Source organism: Strix aluco, chromosome 4 (genome assembly GCF_031877795.1).
Source record: "Strix aluco isolate bStrAlu1 chromosome 4, bStrAlu1.hap1, whole genome shotgun sequence".
NCBI lineage: Eukaryota > Metazoa > Chordata > Aves > Strigiformes > Strigidae > Strix > Strix aluco.
In genome coordinates this window covers 77,268,398-77,287,528 of record NC_133934.1, presented here as the reverse complement: position 1 = coordinate 77,287,528, position 19,131 = coordinate 77,268,398, and the positions used below count along the sequence as shown (strand labels likewise).

The window sequence follows — 19,131 nt, the reverse complement described above, 5'->3', positions numbered from 1 at the left end:
TGAATGGTAATGAGCATTGTCAGAGAGGCAAGAAAATTGAGTCCCTGCTCTGGCTGCCGGGCCGAGAGCTGCAGGAGCTAATTGTGTCAATGGTAATGAGACTGAGCAGGCGGCAGATGCTCACGTGCCTTTACAATCCAAATCCCACCAACAAATTCCTCCCACAGAAACTTTGAGGGACAGTCTTGGCACCCTGGAGATGGTGATAGACCCGGTCTCAGCCACATGCCACCTGCTAGAGCCATTGTTTAAAAAAGAAGGAGGGAAAAAAAAAAGCCTATTATGATAACAAAGTTGTTTGCTGTCTCTTGCAATGACTTTATGGCACCAGTTTTACCATACTGCATCTATTGAAAAAAAAAAAGAGGAACATCTGATTCTTTAAAGAGAAACATTTGTATTGAGCACTGTTAACAACTTACTTGGGAAGCCGGATGTTCAGTATATGTTACATATTCTGCTGATAAACCATGCCGGCCTTTTTCCCATTACAGCTCCCACTGTGCCTGCTTCCTACAGCAGGTTTACATTTCCACATGTTTTCCCATGACATTGAAGCAGGGAGCATTTTTTTTCTCTTTTTTTCCCAGAAAGATCAAGAATAAAAAAATGCAGATACTCATGTAGAGTGCTGCATAAATATTTAGTGTAAAATAAAATAAACAACATATTTAGTCTTTATTCACAAAGCAGGCTGGGTAGTGAATTGTGCCTGAGGTTTTGAAGAGAGGAAGGCCATTAAGGGTCCCTTAATGATAGTCCTTTGTGAGGCAAGCTTGCTAAATGCTGCAGTAGAGGGAGGTTGAGGCCCTTCCAGGAAACGTTTGCCCAAGAGCATCTATTTCTGCAGAAATCTAAGTAGCCTTTCTTGCTGCAAGACTGTGTGTCCAGCTTTGCACTCCTGTGAGGCTCATGCTCTTCAAGGCAATTTAATCTGCCCCTGAAGATGTTAAAATTCCTTCTGTAGATTGGGTTGGCTCCCATCAGCCCCAGAGCCAGAAGGCAAAAGTGTTTTAAAAACTCTGGAGTTGCCTCCAGCTCCACTGTGGCTGCACACAGCCGACCACTGGCTTTGCTGAAGATGACGGACCCTTTCCCTTCACGAGAATGTCCTACGTCATTAGAGCATGTTGGTCGCAAACAGCTGCTGGCAGTGGGTACACATGAGTGGATCTGGATCATTTGGTTTAGGCTGTCAGTGGAAGATTGAACACATGCTTTGTCTGGTTTGAAGACACTTGAAACAGCAATTATGCTCCTTTTTTAAACTCCCAGGGGTAATGGAAAAAGTTGTAGTTCCATGAAAAGCTTGGATTGAGCTGGTAATTTGACAAAGTATGTATTGCAGCCCTGGCTAAATTCACATCTACACCAAACTTCAAACCCTCCTTTCACAGAAAACCCCACTCCTGCGAAGAAAAGAAGTATCACAAATGCAGCTGCTCCTTCTGCTCTGTGTAAAGTAAGAGTGGCCTTGAAAATATCATCACATGCTAGTTAGTGTGTTGCAGGGTACGAGAGCAAAATGTTTGTCCAAGCAGGAGTAGTGTAAGACAGAGAAAGTCTTTCAAATTTATTCCTGTGAAGTATTTTAAACTCCAGTACATGCAGTATATTAATTTGTTAACATCTGGAATAAAACCAGATGTGGAAAATCCAATGCGAGTACATCACTGTGTAAGGCTGAAAACCAGTAAGCATAGCTCAGGCAAAGAGCACAGATGTTGCTAGTACTTTCCCTATGGGGAAGAAGAGGTCTGGGTCTCTGACTGCACTGGCGACCACTGCAGCCCCACGGTGGCTGCATCATTAGGGGATAGGAGGTGACAGAGCATCTTTGTTCCTCGAGTTCCACTTTGCATGAACCGAAGGCTATAGCCACCATCCCCTGAAGCATCTGGCTCTCCTTATGATTTGTATTTGCAGTGATAGAGATGGACAGAAGGGAAAACATGATGCGTTAGGGAATGGGCAGTTATATGTGTTGTACACAACAGGACCCACAGTTGATTTTAGGTGGCTTTGTGAGAAAGTGGAACAGGGCCACACAGTGTTACCCTTGTTGGCTTAGGTGTGGTGGGAAAGAGGTGTGCCATAGTTCTGACAGGTGCCTTTTATCCCAAGCATATATAATACTTTAAACCGCATTTTGCTGAAGTGCATATATTGCTCTTAAAGGCAATTTGGGGTAAACAGCTATCAAACAGGAATGTTCTACTTCATGCTTTACAAGGAAATAACTAAACAAAATGGCAAATGCATTAAAATGATCAAACAATGGAATTTCCATTATATACTGTGCCATATTAACTAACCCTCAAAATAATTCAAAAGCATCTAGTGATATATTACAGGCATTTTTTTTTAATAGAGATTTAGTAAACTGTAAGTCTCAAGCATTTTTCTCTTTTGCACTTGATAAAACTTTGAGAGATAAAAGTTTTATTGGTTCAGAAAGAGACTGAATATCTAGGTACACTACTTACCATGCATGGAACATGTACGGATTTAACTTGTTATTTATATACACAATGCTGCACTGCAAAACTGCCGTGGAAATTTACTCATGTAGCAGAAAATCTGATCCCCTGCCCTTTGCCACGATGATTGATGATAATGTAAAATCTAATTTTGAACTCACTTCTCAAAAAAAATTTCTCACCCATCAGCAGGTGTATAGAACTTTGTGGTTTGATGTATTTTAATGAATGATCAGATTTTTTAAAAGCGAGTTGAAAAAGTGAAAATTATAGAACAGGGCTCTGCTTATCCCTACTTCCGAGCACCTGGCCTGTTGTTCCAGGGCTTCGACTGCCCATTTGTTGGGGCAGGAAGATACTTTTTTCTGATACAGCATTACCTTTACCAAATATTTGGATGAGTGTCTCTGAGGTGACAGACAGCGGCCTCTGAGCCTGCTCGTGCTGGACGCTGCATAGAAGGGGCAGCACTCTGACTGGAAATAAAAACTGTTAGGCAGGGTGTCTTCAGCAGGATTACTTTAAGGCATATGTGTATATAGTTATATATTTTGTGGTCAGGATTGGTTGTATCAAGTGGCATTTTTGCTTTTCTGATTTGCCTGCCAGGATCCCTGACCCTATTTGAGATCATCAATTCTCTGCTTTTTCAGGTGAACTAGGTAATTGATGCCTGATTGAGGTACACTGTTTACTACAACAGATTAAAATATATGCCCTACCTAATGTATTTAGGCTTAATTAAGAAGACTGATGCAGAGGTCATATTTGATAATCCAATGGCCCATTCTGCCTTCAATACCTCTTAAAGTAAGCCAGCCTCTGATGTACCTCAGTTCTGAAAAAGGTACCGGGTGATACAAGCATGACTGATGAGATTAGTAGGTTGGACAAATACAGCATTAATTTGTGATGAGTTCTGCAATATGGGTGTCTGTGCAAAAAAAATCAGACTGAAACGTCAGCCTCCTTTCACCCACTCCACTGAACCAGCATCATATTGACCTTCGACCAGCTTATTTGTGAGTCCAAGAGTGAGTATAAAATGGTAACACTCATTTGCCTACAAGGATACTCTTCACTCAATCTGCACTCATGCTGCAACAGATGGAAATGTTAAGTACGAAGACCAGGGAGAGCTCTGTCATTATTTTCACTCTGGGAAACAAGCTTGTTGAAGAGGGATGGAGGGAGAGAGACAGGGAGGAAGAAAGAGAAGAGGAGGGAGAGAGGGAAGAGGGAGAGAGGAAGCCCCCCAGTTTTGTCATTCATTGTGATGGAAATGTTCTTTTAAAATACACTTCTGACTCAGGAAGACTTGTCTTTCACATTCATTACACAGGTGTCAAATCAAATTTTATCTTGCTATGTCTTGTGCACTGGAGCATAGTGCATATGACATTTTGTAACATGATGTAACATAAGGCAATAAATCATACTGAAAGTGAATAAAACCTCATTTTTGTGTGCGTGTGCGAGGAGGGGAATGAACCAAATGGCACTGTGCTAATTTCACTGTGCTTCTCTCATTGTTAAGAAAATTATTTTTTTTCTCCCCTATCCCTGCTGAGGGACCATTTCTCAAAATAGTTCTTCAAAGGAAAATTCTCTGTCACTTAAGTTTAGCATATATACTGTGCATCTAGGGGATCAGTAACTTTTAGAAGAAAATATATGCTTGAGAGCTCAATAAAACTCCTCAGAGAAACAAGACAGACTTTAAAGTATTATCGACCACAGAAATAAACCTACTTTCAGCTAAGTGAAAAATTAATTAATCTGCTGTGCAACTGGGTTTCTGAAGTAGTACTGTAGGTAAATGGAAGTGGTATTTGGAGTTAGTTTGGTTTTGTTCCTCAGGTACATCACCGGAGAATTTGAATGCAACTTTTGAGAAGAAGGTTGTGGTGAATAGATCCATATTAGATGGGAATAACCGAGATTACTCTCCAGGAGGCCAGCAGCACTCCACTCACGTGCCTAACGGCATTCACAATACCACGCTCCCTAAGAAGTGTCTGCTGGCTGCACGTGGACTCTCCCTTTCCTTTGTAAGGGAAGTCTGCCATGTCAAAGGTGGACTGGAGTTTAAGAGACTTTCAGACAAAACTCTTTCACCGAATATGGGAGAAATCAGCTTTGGGAGTGCTGGGATTGCTCATAAGCACCCTACAGAAGTATCACTTCTAGAAGCGCCACACACTTAAATATTGCTGCATCTAAACAACCCCAAGATATGTTCCTCCTCACTTGCAGATTCAAATGAATGTCAGATTAAAAAAAAAAAAAAAAAAGAAAATCGAGGTTTTTTCATTACTTTAGTTCAGAATTCTGATAAGGACTATTTCGCCAGTGGCATTTTATCATCATTGTAAGTGTAAATGGTTAGTTGCAAGACAGAGTGGATTTAAGTGATAATATTACATATAACCTGACTGGTGAAGTTGCAAAATAAAAAATAAATTAAAAAAGGAAAAAAAGAAAAGAGGTGCTGTAATTCCTATCTGTAGGTATCCTGCTATCTTTTTATATACAGAGTGCGTCTCTGAGAAAGATCGATGTGATGAAGTGGAATTACTCTTTGGAAAGTGATAAAAATTGCATAAAGCAAATTCTGCTTATCTAAATGTACTAAACAGTTACTTGGAAGAACACGTCATTTAAGAGTATACCTAATATTTTAGTTTCTAAGCAGTGAGATTATTTTTACTATGAATTATTCATCTCCTGTACTCATCATGTAAAGGGGCAGTGACTTCCTTTATCAACAGAATACTTTTTATTGACACTGAGAACAGCATTTAATTGAACCTATTTCCCCAATTATCGTCAGAAAAGAGTTTACACTGGTGTTTTGGAAAAATGTTTTAGGAAGATTTATCAGAGCTGCAAAAAAAGCTGTCCATGAACTAATGGAATTAGATTATCTTTGAATTCTCTCCACCAGAACTTAGAATGGCCACTAATTCCTTTCTTTGCTCTTTTGGTGTTTGCAAAGGGGTTCACTAAAGCCTGAATTGATATAATTATTGGCTTGGATTGTTAGAGATTTAGGCCAGATGGCTATGGGTTTCTAAAGTCCCAGTTGCTTGTGTTAGCTTTTCTAGTTTGCCTATAGGGTTTGGGGATCAGCAATTTGAAAGGGCTGCAAACTTGTAAAACAGTATTATTCATGGGGGCAGAATGTTCATCAGCGTGACCCAGTACTAAATACATTCATTATGGGCATTTCTATTCTGCACAATTTGCCACACGGCGCTGGTTTGTGAAAAAAAAAGAGACAATGGCTTATAAAATGCTTTTGAATGCTTAAAAAGAAGGAGAGTTCACGCTGAGCCTCCTCTGCTTTCTTTTTCAGCAAGAACCTTCTTAGTGACTTTGGCCGAGCTCTGCTGAAAGTAAATTGGGAAAATCAGAGGTTTACTTTTTACATTTTTGGACACGGAAGGGGGAGTATAAGAGAGAGAAAAGAGCAATAATAGAGAGGGATGGCATGATTATGGGCAACACCAATAAACAAATGGGCAAAGTTAGCAGAGAAACAGTGAAAAGCATGGCGAGACTGTGGCTAAAATGATAAACTTAAAAAGCAAATGCAAAAAAGAGGAAATAGAAATCACGTCATGGATAGACATTTGAAATGAGAAGAACACATCAGCTTCCATGACCTGGGTGCAGCCTGAAGCTCACGTACGGATCCATAGCATTTCTGGTGTACACAAAATACCTGGTCGACTCAGTCGTAAGATTTTTTTTTTTTTCTTTTTGTGCAAATGTGTTGCAGTGTAAACGTGAAAACAGTTTTCAGCAATAGCAGAGAGGCAAGGAATTTGTCACTTTCCGAACACTTAATCTATCTTGTGGCTTCTTTTTCTTTAAAACACTCGGCATGTGGAAGGTGTACTTAGCACAAATTGTCATGGTGAAGCATGAAGTGCTTTTTCAACTAGGGTGAAAAAGATCTGCTGAAGAGCCACCGGCACAGCAAATAAAAAAGCGGAGAAACACGCAGAGAGCCAATTGCACCCATGCACGCAGAGAAGAGCCAAGCTCAGGCAAACGCAGCCGCGCTGAGGACAGAAACGCTGCAAGAGGCAGTCAGGGGAAGGACAGGAGCGTGCAAAACCTTACTGACTTGGGAAAAGGGAGGGAGGGAGAGATTTCAAGGAATGAAGGGGATCTCTCTGTGCTCCGCACAGGAGCGCAGATGTTGAGGGAAAGCAGGTAGTAGGTAAATAAGCAGGAGAAGACGCTCTCGAGGCAGGGTTGGAGAGGCGTCAGCCCCCGCTCCTTTACTAAGCACACGCACTGAAAAGATCCCGCTTAGTTAAACAAGGGAACCTCAAAGTATGTAAATGAGGAGCGCGATCGCATTTTTCCTGGCAGGAAGGGGAGGAATTAAAATCACAAAAACCCGCTCGAAAGTGCCCTGAAAATGCGGGGGGGGAAGTTGATTTAAAGTTGCCCTTTAGCCATTTGTGCCCCCCCCCCCCCCGCCCCGGCCCCCTTTCGGGGCGGCACACCGGCTGCGAGCAGGGGCTGGCGGAGGAGCCGCCCCCCCCCCCCTCCTTCCCCCGCCCTCCCCTCGTCGTCGTCCCCCCCGCCCTCCGCCGCCCGCCCCGTCGCGCAGGGCTGGGGGGCGGCCGCGCTGTCCCCGGCGGGGCGGCGGGCTGATTGGCTGGCCCGGGCTCAGCACATGCCGGGCAAAAAAGCTTTGTCTGGGGAGTTGGAGTGAAGTTGCGGCGGATTTTAGGCTGGAGTCGGCGAGCGAGGGTGTTTAGTGTTGGCGGCGAGCGGGGCGAGGGGCGGGGAGCGCAGCTCCGCGGGAGGAGAGGCTGCGGATCCCGGCGGCTTCCCGGCGGTCCCTGGATGCTCACGGCGGGAGAGGAGCAGGCTGCCCCGGCACCCTTCATCCGCGAAGAGGAGCGGGGACTCAAATGAGAAAGCGTGGATTGCCTACAGATTGTATCTGGATGTCCTGGCACGGTGTGTATAGAAAAAAAAAAAGTTTTCTGATCTGGTAAGATATTAATAGTTGGCTGACTAGAAAAGGCGTTTTCAAGTTTTAAAGGACCAGATGTGCGCTGGGTTTAAGGGAGGACCGGAGGAATTCGAAATAATTGCTTTTTAACTTGCTTGGAGAAATGAATTGCAAAAACTTACAAATGCACCGAATCGGCGGTAAAATGCACTTTATATTCCTTTTTGCACTGATGATAATATCTTTCAATAAGGCTGTGCTGGGCAAGAATTTGAAATACAGGATTTATGAGGAGCAGAGAGTTGGATCAGTAATTGCAAGACTGTCGGAGGATGTAGCTGATGTTTTATTAAAAATGCCTAACCCTTCCTCGGTTCGTTTTCGAGCCATGCAGAGGGGGAATTCTCCCTTGCTTGTAGTCCGTGAGGATAACGGAGAAATCAGCATAGGAGCTAAAATTGACCGGGAACAACTCTGCCAGAAAAACTTAAACTGCTCCATAGAGTTTGATGTGATCACTCTGCCCACTGAACATCTGCAGCTTTTCCATGTCGAAGTTGAAGTGCTGGACATTAATGACAACTCTCCCCAGTTCTCCCGAGCTCTTATCCCTATTGAAATATCGGAGAGTGCAGCAGTGGGAACCCGGATCCCTTTGGACAGCGCTTTTGATCCAGATGTGGGGGACAACTCCCTTCACACTTACTCCCTTTCTGCAAATGATTTTTTTAGTATTGAGGTGAGAACCAGGACTGATGGTGCTAAGTATGCAGAACTGATCGTGGTTAGAGAGCTGGACCGGGAGTTGAAGTCAAGTTACGAACTCCAACTCACTGCTTCAGATAAAGGGGTGCCTCAGAGATCTGGATCATCCCTCCTGAAAATAAGCATTTCTGATTCCAATGACAACAGCCCTGTTTTCGAGCAACAGTCGTATATAATCCAACTCTTAGAAAATTCACCGATTGGGACTTTGCTCATAGACCTCAATGCTACTGATCCAGATGAGGGCGCTAATGGTAAAGTCGTGTACTCTTTTAGTAGTCATGTGTCTGCCAAAATTATAGAGACTTTTAAGATAGATTCAGAGAAAGGACATCTGACCCTCCTGAAGCAAGTGGACTATGAAGTAACCAAATCCTATGAAATTGATGCTCAGGCTCAAGATTTGGGGCCAAATTCTATTCCAGCTCACTGCAAAATTATAATTAAGATTGTGGATGTGAATGACAACAGACCTGAAATTAACTTAAACTTGATGTCCCCAGAGAAAGAAGAAATAGCTTACATTTCTGAAGGGTCACCTCTGGACACTTTTGTTGCCCTGGTCAGAGTGCAAGACAAGGACTCTGGCGTGAATGGAGAGATAGTTTGCAAGCTCCATGGACATGGCCACTTTAAACTTCAAAAGACTTATGAAAATAACTATTTAATCTTGACTAATGCCACTCTAGATAGGGAAAAGAGATCTGAATACAGCTTGACTGTAATAGCAGAGGACAAGGGAACGCCAAGTCTCTCCACAGTGAAACACTTTACTGTCCAAATCAGTGATGAAAATGACAACCCACCCCGCTTCCAGACAAACAGATATGAAGTTGTTATCTTGGAAAATAACTCTCCAGGAGCATACATCACATCAGTCACAGCCACAGACCCAGATCTAGGTGACAACGGGCAGGTGACCTACACTATTTTGGAGAGCTATATTTTGGGAAGTTCTATAACCACCTATGTGACCATCGATCCCTCCAACGGGGCGATCTATGCCCTGCGAACCTTTGATCATGAAGAAGTAAATCAAATTGCCTTTATGGTCCAAGCTAGGGATGGAGGGAGTCAGCAGCTTGTTAGCAATACCACGGTTGTACTAACCATCATTGATGAAAACGACAATGCTCCTGTCATTGTGGGGCCAGTGCTACGCAACAGCACAGCAGAAATCTCAATCCCTAAAGATGCTGGAATTGGTTTTCTTGTCACCAGGATAAGGGCTACCGATAGAGACTCTGGTATGAACTCTGAACTCAGCTGCTCCATAGCAGCTGACAAGGAAAACAGCATCTTTGTGATGGATCCCAAAACTTGTGACATCTCTATCAATGTGAGTGTTGAATCAGTTCCAGCAAAACAATGGGAGTTTTTTGTGATAGTCCAGGATAAAGGCAGTCCTCAGCTTAGTACTAAAGCACTTCTGAAATGTACTGTTTTTGAGTATGTTTATTCATTTGCAAGCACAGAGGCAACTTTGGTAAGCCAACCCTCCCTGGATGTCTCCATGATAACTATTATATCCTTAGGATCAATATGCGCTGTGTTGTTGGTCATTATGGTCATCTTTGCCACAAGATGTAATCGAGAGAAAAAGGACACCAGGTCCTACAACTGTCGTGTGGCGGAATCAACCTACCAGCATCACCCAAAACGACCCTCGAGACAGATCCACAAAGGGGACATTACATTAGTGCCAACAGTTAATGGCACTTTGCCCATCAGATCTCACCACAGAGCTTCTCCGTCATCATCTCCAACCCTGGAAAGGGGACAAATGAGCAGCCGGCAGAGCCACCACAGCCACCAATCCCTGAACAGCCTGGTGACAATCTCCTCGAACCACGTGCCCGAAAATTTCTCCCTGGAACTCACCCATGCTACTCCGGCTGTTGAGGTAAGGTCCATACCTCGTTTTGCACATCCCTTCACTCATAGGTTCACTTGGGAGCATGGAGGTACTCTGCATGCAACCTGTGAGAGCAACTGGCAATTAGGTCTATGCCTAATGGGAACGTGCTACGGATTTCTCTTTAGATGTCACAATTTTGCAACTTTACTCCAATATCAACTAAATCCACTGCCATGGGGAACAGGATTAAATCTATTATTAATAGCATTATTTCTTGGTTCTTCCCTGCAAGGTTGAAGCAATGAAGTGTAACATAGATGGTACCCTGCTCTGGTTTACTGCTTGCGCTTTCTTCCTTGCCTTTCCTTTCCTTCTGTATAGCTCTCTTTAAGAAAGAGTGCCAGAGGATTTATATAGAGAAACACAGGAAATTCTTTCATTAATGAGGATGGAGAACTAAGAGGTTAAGCAGTTTTAAGTGAGGCTGTTGTAATATATGATCGTAGTATCTCAAACTTTGAGACTACCCATCTCAGTTTTTACTGCAAGTGCTATGTAATGGCTTAAATGACAGCTGTGTCTTGGTAACTCTTTACATGTGGAGCAATGAAATTTTATTTTGAATTAGGATCCCAGAATGGTAAGGGGTTGATTCTAATCTATTAAAACAAAACTCCACCTCTGTTTAATCCCTTGTTTTACTTATTAATGAATTAATTATTATGAGTTCAGAATCTAATAAGCAGCAGTGCATTTCCTCATTGTACAAGGTCCTCAGGTGCTTCCTGTGGCAGACACTATACTACAAAATAGTCTGTTTTACTGCATTATATACGTGCAGGAATTTGATTTAATTAAACTTTAAAGGAAAAAAAAAAACAACAAACAAGGCTGAGAGGCAAAGTAGTGGTTTTACGACTAGGAATTTGAGCTTTCATTTCAAGGAATCAGTCTTTTCACCTTTTCTTCAGCAGGTTTCTCAGCTTCTCTCAATGCTTCACCAGGGCCAGTATCAACCAAGGCCAAGTTTTCGAGGAAACAAGTATTCCAGAAGCTACAGGTAAGGATCTGGATTTTTCTTCTATATATGCATATGCATGTATCAGAAAACATAGACATGTATTTTTAATCAAAAAGTGGAATATAGCGTACGTGAGATGATTTAATTCCACCATCACCACAATTCTCTTCACAGATATGCCCTACAAGATATGGATAAATTCAGCTTGAAAGACAGTGGCCGGGGTGATAGTGAAGCTGGAGACAGTGATTATGATTTGGGGAGAGAGTCTCCAATTGACAGACTTCTTGGGGAAGGATTCAGTGACCTTTTCCTTACAGACGGAAGAATTCCTGCAGGTAAGAGCACAATGGAAGCTGAACAGTTTATTTACAGTGCTGCCTGACTGTCACTTTGATAAAGCTACTTCTGAGAAAGCAAAAAATTCTTTAGCTTTCAAGTCCTGTGTTTCCTTCCTTTTTAGTCCGCTTCATGATAAATATTGAGCTGAAGCCTTCACATAGCTAGTAAAATGAAACCTCAGACACAATTGAAAATCTGCCCAAAGCAATGCCTACTTTTTTCTGTTATTCACATCATCATGAGCTGGCTCCAAATTCCCCCCAAAAGCATGATCTGCTCCATATCCTTAGACTTTTAATGACTGGGTGGATGTTTTTGCAAAGCCAGGCAGTTGTGGTTTCTTAAAAATACACTGAACTATAATTTGGGAGATACAGTTTCCACAGTGGATTTGATCCATATGATACAAGCTTCTACTGTTCAGAAATGGATTGTGAAAGTGGTCTAGAAATATGGATGGAGAAGAAAGAAAAGTGTATTTTTTCCCACTGAAAAATGAACTTGAGTGGCAAGAGAAGGATCTAAATATGTCCCAGATTTTAAATCTTGCAACTCTAATTTCCAGAAGAAAGAGCTTAAGAGGTACAATTCAGGGGCCAGAAAAGAAAAAAGCTAGAAAAGGGTGAGTGAAAGTACAACACACACATAAATATTTATGTTTATGAAGTACCACTTTTAAATTTATGCCCAGTTATAAGTTGAATAAAAGAGGCACAGATACGAGAAGTTTGTAATTACTGTAATAATCATACAGCCACTGGTTGTACCCTAGATCTTGTACTTAGTTCATATTTAGTTTTCTCTGTATAACCGACAGGGCTGGATAATTTCAGTATGGTTCACTGAACCAATAGTGTAAACTTAAAAAGTTTAGTAAAGTAATTTTATACATGGGGGCACATTGCTTTGTGGGGTGGTGCAGCAGATATTCCCTCCTAAAGTGACCCCCATATATTGCACAGGGCTGGAGGAGAGGAGCTGCAGTGCTGCAGCTCCTTCCCTCTGCTGCCATGGAAAACACCGGTGAGGGGATTGTACCTGACCTTGGTGTGTTTTACCCTGAGAAATATGTTGTTACACAAGGCAAGAGTAAACCCAAAAAGTTTAATTTGTTTTTCTTATACATTTTAACTTTAACATTTTCTTTGTATATTTTGCTCCAGACTAGGTCTTGTATCACCTACCCAGGCATTCACCTACCTCCTCAACTTAGTCTTATACACCTAATGTTCCAAAACCAAAGACCTTGAAAAGTTACTATTCTGAAAATCTGGAGTCTAATATATTTTTTATCCTAATCTTCCCCAGCTCCTACTACTTATTCCTCTGCCAGCTAGCATGAGGCACGTCTCATTCTCTCCTGTGGTTGGCAGGGAGGGATCTGCTGGAGCTCTCAGCTGCCAGGGGAACTTCAAGTGCGATGGTGTTTGCACTGGCATCCAGCCCCGCTGCTGCCAAGGAAGAGCTGTCCCCTTCCCAGTGGGCAGCTGGGGGCTGCTGCCAACAGGCAGGAGCGGTTGCCCTATTGGCTTGCTGAAATGCCCATGACTCATTTTCAGCTCTTGCAATTTGGTCTCTAAACAGGAAACCAAAGGTTAGGATTTCCAAAAGTGCCCAGCTAGTCACATTCAGAGTAAGGAAAACTCCTTCTGAGTGCAGACAGAACTGGGTTGGCCTATCACATGGGCATTTAATCTCACCCAGACGTGCACTTGCCACTATACATGGTCTTAATCTATCAGATAAGTATGCCGAACCTGCTCAGATGAGACCTGAATTGATCTGCAATCCAAACAAAAAGGAAAAGAACACTTCCTGAAGGTTTCCTGTTCTCCATTTTGAGAGTTTTCTGCATTGTCAGTCTGGACACAGGCAAAATGCTGTGAACGTCCTTTCAGTTTGTCCTTTTAAGGTGAAACTGGAAAGGAACAGAGTCAGTCCCTCAAAACTTCAGAAATTACATGATTGGAAAGTTCAATAACTGTCCTTGAAAGACTAGTTTCTTTCTCTCTCTTTTTTTAAATCTTCACCAATAAGCTTTAAGTTCTGACAAAAAAAAAAAAAAAAAAGCTGTTGCACATCTGTTTTTTTTTTTATTTATTACTGATTTAAGGACAGACTGTGACACCATTCAGTTTCCTCAGAGTATCTTTTGATCTTATGTTCAGGAATGTCAGAATTTATTATTTTATACCAAACCCAATCCTGATAACATCAGTAACAAAACTCAGTAAGACAACCCTCATTACTAATAAAATGCTAGACCATTGAAAGTCTCTTATTAATTTGCAGGAGTCTTCTTATTTAGAAGAGTAATCCTCACCTTCTGGGTTGAGTTGAGAGCTGGTCCAAGCACCATGGATCACTTAGATGTCTTTTCTGCTTTCTAACTCTTAGGCATTTTCTGTGAAACAGCACATGTGTGCTTTTCATACACGGGAACAAAGCACTTGCAGGCATTTCAGTCACTTGTATCAAAACTTCAGCCACTGATATTTTCCAGGTGGCTTTGTTCGTTTGAAGCTCACTGGATCAGCAGGCCATTTGCAATAGCTTGTGCAATATCCAGCCTGCAGCCTGAACCTGCGTTCTTGAAGAAATTCATACTCTCACATGTAAGACACAGAGAAAGTTTATACTCAGAGGAATGGAAAGGGCATTAGGAAAGCAAACAATATGATAGGCTGTGTAAAGTGCAGAGATAAATAACAGCGACAGTATGAGAGTAGGACTTTATCAATCACTGGTATGTCCTAGGCTGAAATACCCTGCTCAGTTCTGCTTACACCATTGCAAAAAGATTTTCTGATAAACTGAGTGGATCCAGAGCCAGATGGGAAATGTGATAAGAAAGCAAGGAAAACTTACAGGGCATGACTGCAAATGTTTCTTATGTGTTCAATATATAAAGAGAAAGAAAAAGAAACTCTATTCTGTATGGGCTAATCTAACCACTAATTGATAGGGGGTTAGGGCAAAAGTTTCTTACAGTCAAAATATGCATAATGCAAAGAGTCTGGCATTTCTGAAAACTTTATTTTGAAGTATGTGACTCAAATTCAAGCTAGTGGCCCCTGCAGTACCTAGGTCTTTTCCAGCAGGTCTGCCAGGCACCCAGACAGCACCCAGCCTGAGCCGAGGCTGTGTCCTACAGAGTTGGTTCCCTTTGGAGAGGGAAATTTGACCTCTTGTGGCACATCTTGCTTTGCAGTTCTGTCAAACAGGGCTTTGCCTGTCTCTGCCTCCAGGGACTGTTCCCAGACCTCTTTAGGTGTTTGCCGAGGACTCTTTCAGTGTCCTTCCATGGGCCAGTTCAGACCAGTGTAGCTCCCAGGGATGCAGTCACTTGCCCCTTCATGTTGCTCCTTCCCGAGAGACACCACTAAAACCAAGCAGCTGAAAGAGCAGCCCTGTTTTCCTCTCCTCAGCCCTCCTGGCAGGCCTGGATGCCCACCTTGTGGGTTAGAGCCTCCCTTGTGCCTACGCCTGAGCCAGCACGGTCCAGTAACCTGAGCTACAGAGCTGCAAGTGCACCTCAGAGTAACTCCATATAAACACTGGAGTTGCATGGCGTGTGAAGTAAGCCCTAGGTGTTCTGATACTGGATTCAAATTTAACTGATTCTGTTAAAAAGGTAATATGGCAGTGGATCACCTCGTATTCAACATACACCTCATTGTCAGATCAAAAGGAGGTGTGTGAATGAAGAGGGAGATCCCTCTGCACGTTTTTGTTCTTTATTTCCACTGTCCATTTATTCCCACTTTATTACTCTGATATGTTTCTCTAATTGCATGTGGAAAACATCACTAAAACTTAAGTAAATGCTTGGACGTAGAAACACCTTCATTTTATTTTGTATTTTTTCTAATGAAACAGCACTGTACAAAGGGAACGAATGACTTTGAGTCACAAGTGCTTGTTTTCTACCTGGGATTTACATGTTTATCTTCAGTCCTAGTTAAGAGATCGCATTACTGTCTTACATGTTCTGCATTTATTGTTCTCATTTTTTGAGACCATTCAGAAATGGAAGTATGTTTAGCTCCAGACCATTTGTATTTGCCACCTTTCTGCACACAGAAAGTGAACCCAAACACCAGATTTGGACATTTTTGGAGAAGTTCAGTCCTTTTGTTAGTCCCTGTGAAGTAAGTGATGACTGTGACAGGAGGGGGATGCTCACTCCTCTTTTCTCTCTTGCAGCAATGCGGCTGTGTACGGAGGAGTGCAGGGTTCTGGGGCACTCTGACCAGTGCTGGATGCCACCATTGCCCTCTCCCTCCTCCGATTACAGAAGTAACATGTTCATCCCTGGGGAGGAGTTCCAGTCGCCCCAGCAGCAGCTGCAGCTGCAGCAGCAGCAGCAGCAACAGCAGCATCAGGGCCTTGAGGAAGATCCACAGCCTGCTGACGCCAGTGAGAAGAAGAAGAGCTTTTCAACTTTTGGTAAAGACTGCCAGAGCGAGGAGGAGTCAGGGGACACCTGTACCTCCTCTCTCCTCTCCGAAATGAGCAGTGTCTTCCAGCGCCTGCTGCCTCCCTCACTAGATGCCTACACGGAGTGCAATGAGATGGATCGCTCCAACTCGTTGGAGCGCAGGAAGGGACATTTGCCAGCCAAGACTGTAAGTTATCCACAGGGAGTGGCAGCCTGGGCAGCCAGCACACATTTCCAAAATCCTGCCAACAACGGGCCCACTCTGGGGACTCACTCGAGCGCGCAGCCTTCCTCGAAATGGCTGCCAGCCATGGAGGAGATCCCAGAGAATTACGAAGAAGATGATTTTGACAATGTGCTCAACCACCTCAGTGATGGTAAACACGAACTCATGGATGCCAGTGAGCTGGTGGCAGAAATTAACAAGCTGCTGCAAGATGTCCGGCAGAACTAATTGTTTCAAAAGCCTATTTTTCCATATTTATGGAAAACTGGAAAGGAAAAAAAAAACCAACAAAAAACAGACTGAGAACTGGCATTGCCAACTAGTTGCATTTATCATAAATGTGTCTGTGTATGTTGAATATTAAAATACTGTATTTTCATATGTACACAATGCAAGTGTGATTATCTTTATCTGTATTTTAAAAATACATTTGTACCTTATATTTATGTGTAATTTAACAAATAAATTTTATTTTTGTACACCCACAGCAAGCATGTTTTCCTAAATGTATATAGATGGTACCACCCTTGTCAAACTTCCCGCCTTCTTGCCACACAGCCATGTTAAAAAAAAACGGGGGGATATTGCTTTCCCTTATTACTTCTTTTAAGTCTCAAATGTTACAAATACAAATTCAAACCACTGAAAATTTATGCAAACATTAGTTTCAATAAATGATCCAACACCTTGTTGCAATGTTTCATTCTTATAATAAAGAGTTGTCAACTCCCATGAAACCTAAAATGTCCTTCTTTTGATGCTTTTGGTCTATAAAGTAATTTTTCCCACTTAATTCAAGGATTGTTGCAGGCTGGGGTCTTCCTCCCTTTCACAAGTAAGTGTTCTCCCAAGTGAACAAATCATGGAATTGAGTGATGGGACTTCCAATGTTATCTCTGCAAAAAAAGGTAAACTTGTTCTGCCATTGTTACACTGCAAAGCCAGTTGAGGTTAGTGGTGTGTACTTGAAAGGCAGCAATAAAATCAGCTTTTCTGACCTCAGGCTGAATTCTCAGTTTATGTAAATAAAAAATTGTGATTGACTGCTTTATTCTTGTAAATAGCACCAAAATAAATGGAATGTTGCATCTTCCAGAAAAGCAGCTGATTATAGCTATATTTTGCCTCTGTTGTAAGCGTGCCTATCTTGTATTTGCAAAGTAGTACAGAAATACTTGAACTTCCTAGAAAAGAGCTATCCTGCAGGTACGTTGGCTCTTGCTGAATCCCATCCTTCCCTAGTGGGGCTTTTCCCTGTACTGAAGCTAGCCCAATGAAAACAGTAATTTATACCGTGGTGCCATCACCTCTGGAGAGGTGACATAACTAATATTTCTCAGATGAAATTTAATGAGGTCACTTTAGTTCCTTTTTTATCCAAAACATTTTTCTTTTGTTAGCCTGTCATACACATAGCAAACAAACTGATTTTATAGTTGAGAACCATGGGTGGTTCTCCATTTCAGGAGAGTGTTAAGTTATTAAGAGATGGCCAGAAAAACTGGTATTTTGGGCTTTCATTCAGAGTTGCAGATGCATATTTTTTATAGGGTGTATTTTTTACCAGAAGTGTGAAAAACTGTTGAAATAATCCAAGTGAACCCAGGCATAAAACCTGGCATATACCTTTATTCTGGAGAATTTCACTTGTGAAGTACCCTATAGAATACTTTTTAATGATAGATACAGAAAAATCCTGTTTAAAGTTACCTAAAAAAGCTGGAATTTTGTTGTGTGCATAAGCTTTGTTTGGTCTGTGTGTAAGGAAACTTTAATCTCATTATTGGTTTCACAGTGCTGTAGATGTCACATTTGTAGATGTGTAGACATTTGTTGACACCTGAATAATGGAGAAGTTCTCAACTTGTTTATACTTCAAGGGTTATATAGCCGTGATGGTTAGAAATATCAGGACCTCAGATTTCTAACCAAGTATCCGTACTGGCAAATGAAACTACCAAAATGTCATTTTGTCAATATGACTTAGATGTTTAAGGGAACTGGCTTATCAGCATTGGTACAAGAAGATCCTCTAACAGTGGAGGCTCTGTTTCTGTTTTGGAGTTGTTATAGCACCTTTGAATGCCAACAAGACCTCAGTCTCTTTGAGCTAACGTCTGTTACTGCAAGGAAGAAGTCACAACATCTAATTTATTAAATATTTGAAAACCTCTTCCCTGTTTTTCCCCTTCACATTCCTTTGTACTAATAGGCCTTAATGGCCCCAACCAGTCTCACCTGGGTCCTGTGCTCCCAATCCCCCTCACCCCAAGAGCACAGGAGCTCATTGAAGCTCAGCCTAGAGCATTTAGCTGTTGTATGAGTGTTGGTCCCTACCCTTGCTTCCTGGATGGACCTAGGATGTACTCTATAGCAGTGTCTCCAACCTCATATCCAGCTGCTGCTGACAGAAGTCCTTGGATAGACCCTCATCTTGGTTTGTCACCTTGCCATGTTGGAGGCTGTTGCTGGATCCCATTACCAGCATCTGGCTCAACCTGCTGCATTCAGGTACTGTAGGATGGCACTTTGTCAGTGAAGGTACTGCTTGTGTTGGGATTGCTCTTGGCCCCTGGCCTGTCTCCTGCCCCCCTCCACAGAGCAGCCTTGCTCTTGGTGCTCCCTGACAGTATTTTATGCCCCATGTTCTTCTCAATTCTTGCCTGTTTATCAGCTAGGTCAGGTTGACTCTGAAACCAGTCTAGATGCTATAGCAGTCCTAGCAAGTCCTGAAGTTCACAAGGGCATGACTTCTTCCTTAGCTAGGCTGTTTCTGTCTCATTTGAGCCACACCCTCCGCCCCCCTCTTTCAGTTTCCCTATTCGTCAGTATCCCATTTTGGTCCTGTTCTCCAAGTTCCCTCACCCCCACCATGAGCTCTCTGACTGTTTCCTTTAAGTCAGTCTTACCCATGTACAAATCCTGCACAGCCCATGGCTGTACTCTTGTGTTTACAAAGTACATGGTACCCTGATAACATTGCCTGTGACTGAAATTCCCAGTTTCTGCCTCTTCAG

At 42.4% G+C, this 19,131-nt stretch overlaps 1 protein-coding gene across 2 annotated transcripts; it reads left to right on the top strand.

Moving 5' to 3' along the window:
- Positions 1-7,249: 7,249 nt before the first annotated feature.
- Positions 7,250-16,601, top strand: PCDH18 (protocadherin 18). 2 transcript variants are annotated; one of them, XM_074821499.1, is made up of 4 exons: positions 7,250-10,129; positions 11,059-11,144; positions 11,280-11,443; positions 15,654-16,601. In XM_074821499.1, the coding sequence occupies exons 1-4, from the start codon at positions 7,625-7,627 to the stop codon at positions 16,340-16,342; spliced, it is 3,444 nt and encodes a 1,147-aa protein (XP_074677600.1). In that variant the 5' UTR covers positions 7,250-7,624; the 3' UTR covers positions 16,343-16,601. The 2 variants fall into 2 exon arrangements, with proteins under 2 accessions (XP_074677600.1, XP_074677599.1); XM_074821498.1 differs by having other exon boundaries at positions 11,056-11,144.
- Positions 16,602-19,131: the final 2,530 nt, after the last annotated feature.

Excerpts from the sequence above, each read along its gene's own strand:
- PCDH18 (XM_074821498.1), top strand. The coding sequence starts at position 7,625 with ATGAATTGCAAAAACTTACAAATGCACCGAATCGGCGGTAAAATGCAC. Across the intron at positions 10,130-11,055 it reads ATGCTACTCCGGCTGTTGAG|CAGGTTTCTCAGCTTCTCTC; the intron begins GTAAGGTCCATA and ends CCTTTTCTTCAG. Across the intron at positions 11,145-11,279 it reads AAGTATTCCAGAAGCTACAG|ATATGCCCTACAAGATATGG; the intron begins GTAAGGATCTGG and ends TTCTCTTCACAG.